The sequence below is a fragment of the Rattus norvegicus genome, chromosome 1 (assembly GCF_021556685.1).
Source record: "Rattus norvegicus strain SHRSP/BbbUtx chromosome 1, alternate assembly SHRSP_T2T, whole genome shotgun sequence".
In the NCBI taxonomy this organism is placed as follows: domain Eukaryota; kingdom Metazoa; phylum Chordata; class Mammalia; order Rodentia; family Muridae; genus Rattus; species Rattus norvegicus.
In genome coordinates this window covers 257445826-257456306 of record NC_141534.1, presented here as the reverse complement: position 1 = coordinate 257456306, position 10481 = coordinate 257445826, and the positions used below count along the sequence as shown (strand labels likewise).

Sequence of the window (10481 nt, the reverse complement as noted above, 5' to 3'; positions counted from 1 at the left end):
AGGTCTGAGGCTGAGTGAGCGGCCTCCTGCCCCAGGATCTGGCTGTGCCGCACACTTTGAAGAAACCGATGGAGACAGAGTGAGGGTCCTGGCTCAAGATTCACTAAGAGGGAGAGAGGAGAAGAAAGGACCAGGCAGCTGAAGAACCAACCGGAGGGGTTGATCTCACCGAAGTGAACGAAATACGAAGCACGGGCAGAAGATGGAGAAATCTTTCTGATTTCTGAAGGAGTTAAAGGCGTAGGTAGATGTGGGACTCGGTGGTTGCAGCCTTCTAGGTCAGGAGGCCAGGGTGTGAAGAAAGCGGGCAAGGCCAGGAGCAGGAAGATTCTGGGGAACGAAACCAGGAAACCAGTCGAGTAGCCTAGCTCTTCCTTCCAGGGACAGGATAGGCTGGTTTGGGGCGGGGGAGTGGGGGATGTCTGACACCGTGGACATTGGACCTGCGGGTGCCGTGGATTAAGGTACCTGGGGACTCGAGCCCACGGAGGGCTCTGTTGCTTTGCCAGTAACTCATTTCAATCTCAAGGGAAATCCCAATGGCCCAAAGCAGCCTGGAGGGAACCGGGCCCCAAGCTCTGGAGGAACTCCTGTCCCTCCGCTTTGCTTAAAGCCACATCCGCATTCCGTCAGGGCCCTTCAGCTGCCAGGCTTTCTCAGTGCAGACGCCTCCATCCTCTTTTCCTACCCTGGCTCCAGCTGGGCCAGTTTTTTCTTGCCCAGGGTCTGGTAGCACTCTAGAGCCTTAGATGGGGCAACACTGTCCAGAAGGTGGCCACTGACTAGAGGAGTCCAAGGTGAACCAGGACAAGGGTGCTGGTAGGATTTGGCCTGGGCATAATTTAGGATGCCTGAGGGCAAGGGGTCTTCTACCCCTCTCTTCCGCTCTTTGGTGAGCCCGCTGCTCGGCGCACTCGCGAGGGCGGTATGGGGTGGCCGTGGTGCTAATGCAATGATCCCCCAGGCTGCTGAATTATTCACGTGCCGTTTATTATGAGAAGCCTGACTCAGGCCTTTCTTCCCGCCCCCTCCCCTCCGCGCACCCGCCTAGCCGCCAATACCCGCTCCATGGTACCCTGGCCTCCATTCCCGCTTCCTTGCCCCAGCCTTTCCACCAGACATAATAGCCCAGACTTCGAAGTCTTCTGTGCCCAGCACCCTCCCCAAGGCAGGGAAACCTCGGTGGAGAGTGCGGCTACCATTAACAGGGTTACGCAGTTAGAAAAAAAAAAAAAAAAAGAATGTCGAAAGCTGGAAGGTGACAGAGAGAAGGGAACCTGCCCGATTGGCCCATCCACAAGTGCAGGGTGCTGTTCCTCAACCCCTTCAGTCAAAGGCATTCCAATAACCTTCCAGGGGTGCACCAGGGGCTGGGGTTTCTCTCTGAGGCCAGTAATTCACTGCCTAGGCAACAGCAGGAGGCCACGTCTCCTGGGCGGACACCTTTATCTTGTCTTTTCCCTTGCTTCCAAACGATTATCCCTTAACCACCGACCCAAACGCTTCTGGTTTTTCAAAGCGCAATACTAATGCCAACTTCTGCTTGGAACAGGACTAGTGAACCCCGCCTAGACACACCGGGTTCTTTACCCTCTTCACAGACCCCCGGACTATTGGGACACAGTGGGTGCAATTTCTGCCCCCTCCTTTCTGTTCCTCGCTCCAGCCCAATCTTCCGTTCTTCTTCCTCTCCATGTCTGAGCCCATCACATGGCAGGGAATCAATCCTGTTTAAAACAAAACAAAATGAAACGAAGTCCAGTTATTAGTCAGGTCACAGCTGGACCCAGATCCTAGCTCCCCTGCCCCTCCAAAAAAAGCATTAAAAAATGAAGCCTCTGAACCCTTCTTCGAGTACTGGAGGTTGAGGAGCAGGGTGTCTCACCCGTCTGCACGCAGCTGACCAAAACAATGTACCTACCCTCTCCTGCACTCTCTGTCTTCTCTCAGGGGCCAAGACTGAGTGAGGTCCTCTGCCTGACTCTCTTTGTCCCTTATCTGTTTAGTTTATTCAACAAATACCTGGGAAACCCTTGGTGCGTTGCCCCGGCTAGCACAGGGGTGTGGGGGGGCGCAGAGAAATGGCTGTCCTGTCCTCCTCAAGTTCACAAAACAGATGGAGAGAGAAGCAGAAGGGTTGACAGACAAGCCATCACGTGTTTGGCAATGTGACAGTGGCTCTCAGGGGGTCTGTTGAGGAGCTGGGTAGGCCTGGAGGACTTCCCCAAGGTGATGAATTGGGCACTAGCGTAGGGAAAGAGTTGCATTCCCAGGAAGAGAGGGGCAGAGGCCATTCTGACCCTGGAGGAGGGGAGCAAAGGCCTAGAACAAAAAGAGAAGAGAAGTTTGTTCTGAGGCTGTAGAGACTGGGTACCACATAGACCTGAAGCATCTCTGGGAGACTCTTGCGTCCCAGCCTGTCTCGGATCATTTGGTGTCTGTATGTCAGTGTTTCCTTCATGTCTTCCAAAAAACATTTAGTCCCTCCATCCAGGAGAAGGAAGTGCTTTGACACAGCGATCTAAAGGAATTCATTCCACCCAAGAAGGGGGGGCGCAGTCGTGTATGTGCTCCCCAAAGAATAGCCCAGACACAAACCCTGCCCCCACTGCCACAGGCAGAGGTCAGAAGAGCTGTGCCTGGCAAGGGAGAGCCGGGCAGGTTCAGAAGCAGGCTTGGAGCCCAGCCTGATTTTTGGAGCAGCTGGCTTCTTGCTTCCTAGGCCTGGGAGGAGGAGGCAGCTTCCCTCCTGTTCCCCATTGGCCTGCCTCCCTTCCCCCACCGGCCTCCTTCTGCCCTTTGCCTTTTCTGGCTCTCCAACCCTTTTGAGAATCCACTGCGTTATATAATATTAGCCACAGGAAAAAATATGTCCACTCAGACTTTTAGATGAAGTTTACACAAAGTGTCCGTCTGTGGTCTTCCGAACTCCTGAAACCTGTTCACAGAGCCTGGAGAGACCTCTGGTTAAGAGACTCGGAGAATAAAAACACAGACCTGAGTCTGAGAACAATCGTGTTCCAATCCCAATTAATCCCAAACGGACCGCATGACCTTAGAAGGGCTCCTGACCATCTCTGTTCCCCATTTTCCTTATTGTAAAACGAAGAATATTGGTAATAACTACCTCAAAAAGTTGTAAAGTAACAAATGAATAAAGCTTATCTGGGAACCAGGCAAAGTTAAGGACTTATGGCATTTTATTTATAGCCAGGTTATTGTTCCTGTTATAGACATGGCCCAGGACAGAATATAAAACCCAAAATGGTGAATCCTAGTTCAGCCAGGTTGTTGGGACTTGGAAGACTTTTCTATGGCAGAAGGACTCTCTGAAGTTCAGGGACTAAGTCGCAGTCCCTATGGGACAAAAGTCATCAGAACTAATGGTCACTACTTACAGAGGGTGATGCCAGACCCAGACCATTCTCTCCAGAAGGAACTCTGGCTTGAGAGTGGATGGTGGAAGTGAATGGGGCTACCCAAGCAATCTGGGTTAACCAGTCTGATAAACCTGGGGGATGGGTTAAGTGAATTTTTATCCTTTGCTAAGAAAGGACTTGTTTCATTTGAGTCCGCAGGGTCTCCCTTAGAACACGACTCCATGATAGTTCACAGGCTGTTTATTCCCCCTCTTTGTTTGGGATAGTCCCTACATTAGAAGATGAGCAGTTCTTCGGAGATGGAATATGGGCTCTAGCATTGTGATCAGTGAACAATAACTCAATGCTTATGAACACAGGGGAAACTGCCTTTGCAGTAGGGGTCCCTCTGGGGAGGAGGAGGAGATTCCAGCCGCGGCTGAAAAGTACCTGGGTGGACTGGCTAGGGTGTGTAAGGGTCTTTGTCACCCCAGTGTGGGGGTCTCAGGAGGGCATGAGGATTGGAAGACACAGTCTGAATTTTGATGGCTGGGTTTCTTCTGATCACATCTTCCTACTGAACTTTTTTTGATTCCTCTCCTTTTTGATTTCTGTGATCTCTCAACTCCTCTGAGAGAGCACAGTCTGGCAGAGGGCCTTTCCCCTCCACCATGTACAATCCGTTTGACCTTATTTGCTGTATGGAAACTCATCTGACATTTTTGATGGGTAAGAACTAGGTGTCTCCTAGAATTGGGTAGAATTGGGTAGATCCAGGTTGCTTGGAGTCTCCTGATTCCAAGGATCTCAACCTCTAGCAGGAGGGTGGGGAAAGGGGGCTTTTATCGCCCAGTCAGAATATACCCCATTGCTCTTCAGAAGGGGTATCAAAGGCCAGTAGATTTGGGTTCCCAAGATTCTAGATGACCCTGGTCTACCACACGCTTTTTTTTTTTTTTTTTTTGAGAGCTGTGATGTTAGAGATAGGGTAGGCCTTTGGGTTGAGGAAAAGGTGGCTGGGACAAGTAAACGGGTTTTAAGGTGGCCTGGACAACTAATCTGGACAAAATGAATGGAAACATCAAAATGCCAGGTGGTACCACAGTTCCCTGCATCCTCAGACATGCTGAGCTCCTAGTAAGTCCGGCTGAGAGGCTAACCAATTAGGCCAAAGAAGCAAATCCACAGGATAGGGCAAAGCAGGAAGGGGAGGTGCATGGAGGTAAAAGAGCAAATGACGGTAGAATGTCAATGAAATTGACAAGTTATGAACGAAGATCCCAGAGAGCCTGGGTCTTTCTGCTCCCTGCTCCCTAGCTCACCTTCCGCTCCCTCTTGGCAGTTTTTCAGGAATCCTCAACTCACCTGGTCTTCAGAAACTGGGAGGTGAGCCGCAGTGCTGGGCTTTACTTTAAGGTTTAGTCTTTATCGAGGGCTTGGTGATATAACAGGAAGGGGCAGGGTCCTGAGGGCAGGAAGTAAGGGGAGAGCGGATTATCTTGTCCTCCTTCAAGGCTTCCCTGGCCTTTTCTCCCTCCTGTTCCTCTCCACAAGTCCCTAGACCTTCCTGCTAGTAGGCTTAGCACCTCCTCAGGGCTTCCAGGGCATCAGGGATGGCAGAGGGATGAGAAGTGGGAGACAGTGGATGAGGCATGGGACCTGGAATGGATCTTTGGCGCTCAGGGAAGTAGAAGCTCCATTATTACCATTTATGTCACAGAGCACCCTCTACCTTCTCCCCACCTCCTGAAAATGCAGGGTGAAGCCTGGGAAGGAGGCAGAAAGCTGGCTTCTAACCTTCCCAAGCAGGCCAGTCCCCCATCACACTGGGGCCTCCAGGTACGATTTCTTTTTCCTACTCCCGACAGCTACAAAGCCATGATTCCCGAGTGGTTAAATAAAGATAAGGACCCCCGCCTGTTCCTGTCCCCAGCTCAGCTAAGCCCCCCTTCCTATGTGGAGGGTCCCATTCTTTCTGTCCCACTCCCTGCCTTGGTTCACAAATTCTCCAGCTGCTCTAGGAACCCTTCTCTGGCTCAAGTTGTGCTTCTGGACCACACAGACCACTCAGGAGTTTACAAACAAAGCGGGTCTGGTGTGTGCAGCCAGTGAAGGGAGGAAGCGTTCTTCCTTCTGGTTCCTACACGCTCTTACTTTCCTCCTTTTTTCAAGAGAAGAAGTGGAAAATTAGGGCCCAGCATAAACCAGATGGAGTAGCAAGAGAGAAGAGGGCCCCAGAGCACAGCCCCACTGTCGCATCTCAAGGGAAAAGAAAGGCATAGCTGAGGTTGAACCCGTCTGAATGCCTAGAGATCCATAAACGTTTAAAGAAAGACACACGGAGAACCACACACAAATACACACGTTAAAAAAAAACACACAAATATTTTCAAATAACGATGCACACAAAATGCTCGCCTAATATTCAGAGGTTCCGGGCCCTGGGATCCAAACCAGGTTCTCCGGCCTCGCTGCGAGTTTCAGAGAGCACAGCTCCAGCCCTGGCCCGGCCCCTTCCCGGCCCCCACCCCGCATCCGGAACAGCTGGAGTCGGGCCGTGCTGTACACTCAAGCCCTGTGCCCGGCTGGGCGGGGCGGGCAGCGGGGCCCCGGCCCTGGCCCGGGCAGAGAGCAGCGGGAAAGCCGGGAACCCGCCCGGGTAACCCCGACACCGGCGGAGTTTCCGTCAAACGCCCGTCATCAGACGTGCGGTGGCCCTAGCTTGCCCGGAGAGCCACGGCGGGAGGAAAGAGTGTGCAAGATTGAAGGAGGAGGTAGGGCGCCCGCCTCAGGCTCAGATCAGGGGAGAGGCGTGCAGAACAGCCAACTCCTCCCTCCGCCTCTCCGGGTGGGGAAGACTGAGCTCTCCAATTGTTCCCCTCCCCCAGCCCTTAGGATCCCCACCTCTGTCCCGTGTCGCCCACCCAAGGCTGTGAAGCCCGCTCTGACCTCCTAGGGGCCAGCCCCGGGAGTCTTCAGCTTCTCCTTCTCCCGGGCTCACAGCCCAGGGCTGGGGTTGGGGGACAAGAGAGTGTAAGAATAGGGACGCTGGGGTTCTTGATTTGGGATCATCAAAGTCCACGCTGGGCAGCAGCGGGGCCCGCCTGGGCTCCAGTTCTTACCTGGCCCGCGCGGCGACCGCGCCACTCCGCGGCTGGGGCTCCTGGTACCCTTCTCTAGCTTCACAGCCCCGGCTTGCACAGCATGAGACTTCCGGGCCGGTGCTGCCATCTCCGCCAGGCCGGTGGGAGACGGGTGTGCCCAGAGCACTGCTCTCAGTTTGGGGTGGGGGCGGTGGCTTTTTAGTCACCCCAGGTTCGGGAGCAATAAAGGCACCTCTAATGTAATTTACAAACATCTCAGGCCGAGCACGGTGTAGAGCCGGGACTGACAGGCGCATTAGGCAGGCTAATTCCAGCCGGCTCCTCCTACCCCCGGCCCGCTAATTAATGAGCTTCCCAACTTAGAGCCGCCTGCATTGGACAGACAGAGAGTGAAAGAGAGGGCGAGGGAGAGGTAGAGAAGGAGAGGGACGGGGGGAGCAGAGTGGAGTGGAGAGAGGGAGGGAGGGAGAGAGAGAGGACAGGGGGAGAGAGAGAGAACAGAGAGAAAGAAGGGAGAGGAGAAAGAAGGGAGAGCGAAGAAAGAGAAGTGCAGCTGCAGATAATTGATTACTCCTCGATCAAGGCTAACTTGTTAGCAGTAGTCAATTGCCCCGTCTCTCCGCCTCCCCTCACAGTCCGGGATCGGCGCCCTCGCCTCGGCTCTTCCAACTGCCGCCGCCAGGACCCCGGGCCAGGAGCTGCCGCGGCGGAGCCACCTGACACCTTTAAATAGCACCCGGGCTGGCGAAACTGGAGCCCGGCGCGGTGCTTCCCGGCTCCGGCCCGGGCTTGCTGGAAACCCCGGCGGTGGCGGCGACGGTGGCGGTGGCGGCGCCCGCGTCAGCGCTCTCCTCTCGGGGCCCCGCGCTGCTCCGCTCGCCTGGGTCGCCGCTCTAATCGGCCCGTTGCCCATCCGCGCCCTGCCCGGCGCGGCCTCCTGCCTGGCTCTCGCCTTCCTCTCGCACCGCCCGGCGCCCGAGCTGCCCGCGGGCTGGGTTCCCCCGGCCCGAGCCGCCCCGGCCGGGCCCCCAAACGAGGCCGAGATGACTTCCAAGGAGGACGGCAAGGCGGCGCCGGGGGAGGAGCGGCGGCGCAGCCCTCTGGACCACCTGCCGCCGCCTGCCAACTCCAACAAGCCGCTGACGCCGTTCAGCATCGAGGACATCCTCAACAAGCCGTCCGTGCGGAGAAGTTACTCGCTGTGTGGGGCGGCGCACCTGCTGGCGGCCGCGGACAAGCACGCGCCGGGCGGCTTGCCCCTGGCGGGCCGCGCTCTGCTCTCGCAGACCTCGCCGCTGTGCGCCTTGGAGGAGCTCGCCAGCAAGACCTTTAAGGGGCTGGAGGTCAGCGTCCTGCAGGCAGCCGAAGGTAGGCACAAGCCTAGATTCCCCAGCGCCCAGTCGCCCACCCGCAGTGTCCTGCACTTCGTACCCCCTGCCTCTGCCCACGCCGGCTGTCAGGCCCCTCCAGTCCTGGCTTCTGCAGCTCAGACTGGAGATAGGGGTGCAGAACCCTATTTCCTAGGGACCTCTGGGGTGATCTGAGAGAGGGTGTGGGAAGCCAAACTCTCCCCGGAGTCTGGCTGGCTAACTAGGCTTCCCGTCCGTTTGGACTCCTACACTTACTCCTGAAGTGGGAAGAGGGTGAATTTTTTTTTTCTTGACAACTCCTGGGTAGGGTGGAGTCCGGCCATTGGAAAGGGGTGGAGAATCGGTGTTCACAACGCATTTGGGGACTCTCTGTATGGTTTCCTTGTACTCTATGAGACTTTAGATCTTTCAGACCAACTGCTAGGGGCAGAGACCAAAACAATTTTTTCCTAGCGGCTTTCGGGAGACCAGAGACAGAAGGTGTCCCATGGCCCAGTTTGCTCAGGTTTAGAGAGTGGAATCAAATTGGAGAGGGAACAACAGAGAAGGGCCTGGGTCGGGTGGAGAGTTGTGGGAGAGAGCCTGGGTGGGGTCTTGACTCCCTCGTCGCGAGCGTACACTGTCATTTCTTTCCAGGCCGCGATGGGATGACCATCTTTGGGCAGAGGCAGACGCCCAAGAAACGGCGAAAATCACGCACGGCCTTCACCAACCATCAGATATACGAATTGGAGAAACGCTTTCTATACCAGAAGTACCTGTCCCCTGCAGACCGCGACCAAATTGCGCAGCAGCTGGGCCTCACCAACGCACAGGTCATCACCTGGTTCCAGAATCGGCGCGCCAAGCTCAAGCGGGATCTGGAGGAGATGAAGGCCGACGTGGAGTCTGCCAAGAAACTGGGCCCCAGCGGGCAGATGGACATCGTGGCACTGGCGGAACTCGAGCAGAACTCGGAGGCTTCGGGCGGCGGCGGCGGCGGCGGCGGTGGCTGCGGCAGAGCCAAGTCTAGGCCGGGTTCTCCGGCGCTCCCCCCAGGCGCCCCGCAGGCCCCAGGCGGTGGGCCCTTGCAGCTCTCTCCCGCCTCTCCGCTCACGGACCAGCGGGCCAGCAGCCAGGACTGCTCAGAGGATGAGGAAGACGAAGAGATCGACGTGGACGATTGAGCTGCACCCTGGACCTCCTGCCGCCTGGGCCCCCGGTGCCCGCATGCCCGCCGCCTCCCGGACCGGACCGCTAAGGGGAGCTGGGACCTCCTCTGCACCTCCCGCCTCCACCCTTGTCCCGGGGCCGGACTTGGCCCCTGACAGTCGCCTCTTCCCTCTCGAAGCAATAAATCCGGGCCGGCCGGCGGGGCCGGCCGTCACACGCGGCCTCCGCCGCTCCGGAAGCCCTCGCCGTGCAATTCTGTATGGCTTCTGTATAAATATTTAAGCCTATATAGTGGGTTCCTTCCACTACAGCCTGATTTTTTTCTTTCTTTTATTATGATTATTATTATTTTCTTTGAAATCTCAGAGATTTCCATGTTTTCAAAGCCCCGGTGCTGCCGGGTTGGCTGACGGTGAGGCGGATTCGAGAGCGGCGAACACTAACTCCTGCGGTCTAGAAGCTGTTTTAATTTTTCTCTGCATGTGGCGAATGCACCGGTCCGCTCGCCTCCCTCGGCCTATTACAGTTGACTTTTAATTTCTTTCTGCCTTTTTTTTCCCTGCGTGAGAAGGGGGTGGGGAGGGGGACAGCCGGGCCTTGACTTGCAAGTTTCAAAATCGATCTTTTCTTTCCTCAGCGAGAGAAGTCTGTTTTCGATGGCGTGTCTGTCTCCCAATGCCCACTAACTATTTTTAAAATTTCTCCAAACCTTCCTGCATTTTCTCGGACTGATTGCTGGAGTCTGGCTATTAGGGAAAAAAGCAAGGAAACATCCAACCAATCATCGAAAACAGAACCCAAAGCCCTAGAATTATTTTTTACTCTTTTTAGAATTTTTTTTGCATGTGACAGAGACCTAAAGAAGGGAGACCCAAGCGCTAACCCTCACCTCCTCCGTAGCTCTGGGTCTGTCTGTCAACATCTCTCTCCTGTCTCAAGTTGGCCATTTGAGGGTGGCCCCGTGAGGGTGGGTTCCAGGCGCCCCATCCCAGCTCCTGTCCTGCCCTCTCTTTCTCCGTCTGTACCCAAGGCCTCTTTCTCCGATAAATAAAGTCTTTGCCATTTTACTAGAATGGACCGTGACCGCATTTGCGAGAATGGGCCGTTTTTACCCAAAGCAGCCGTAGGTTAAGACTGTCCCGATTACCCCTTGTAGGTCCTACCAGCCTTGGAGATTTGGGCGAAGTTTCAGGGCAGGCTTAGGAGTGAGGGGCAAGAGGCAAGCAGGCCTATAAACACGCAGCAGCTACTAAATGGACTGAGAAGCCTGCTTCGTCGGGTCCGGGTAAAAAAGCTAGGCTTGCAATAGTGACAGAAAACTATTTGTACACGGAAGGCACCAAGGTATGGCATGACTTGTCCTGCGGTTTTTGTGTTCATTCCTGACCTCCGCAGTCTACCTGTGCTTCCCAGACACCTGCTAAACGGGGACACTCAGGCAGGTGCCACTCGGTGGACGATCAGGGTGGAGCCCGGAGCCTCCCAAGTTTTGGTCA

The 10481-nt window shown here is 55.4% G+C and overlaps 1 protein-coding gene and 1 long non-coding RNA gene across 3 annotated transcripts; one reads left to right on the top strand and one right to left on the bottom strand.

Annotated features, from left to right (window-relative positions):
- Positions 1-969: 969 nt before the first annotated feature.
- Positions 970-6760, bottom strand: LOC120100042 (uncharacterized). Its single transcript, XR_015648222.1, has 2 exons — positions 6482-6760; positions 970-1727 (listed from the first exon to the last, which is right to left on the bottom strand). It is a non-coding gene; the product is annotated as an uncharacterized LOC120100042 (long non-coding RNA).
- Positions 5926-10058, top strand: Lbx1 (ladybird homeobox 1). 2 transcript variants are annotated; one of them, XM_087584194.1, is made up of 3 exons: positions 5926-6133; positions 7099-7831; positions 8470-10058. In XM_087584194.1, the coding sequence occupies exons 2-3, from the start codon at positions 7507-7509 to the stop codon at positions 8997-8999; spliced, it is 855 nt and encodes a 284-aa protein (XP_087440320.1). In that variant the 5' UTR covers positions 5926-6133; positions 7099-7506; the 3' UTR covers positions 9000-10058.
- The last annotated feature ends 423 nt before the right edge of the window (positions 10059-10481 follow it).

Coding starts and splice junctions, on each gene's coding strand:
- Lbx1 (XM_087584194.1), top strand. CDS start 7,507: ATGACTTCCAAGGAGGACGGCAAGGCGGCGCCGGGGGAGGAGCGGCGG. Junction 7,832..8,469: donor CGTCCTGCAGGCAGCCGAAG/GTAGGCACAAGC, acceptor ATTTCTTTCCAG/GCCGCGATGGGATGACCATC.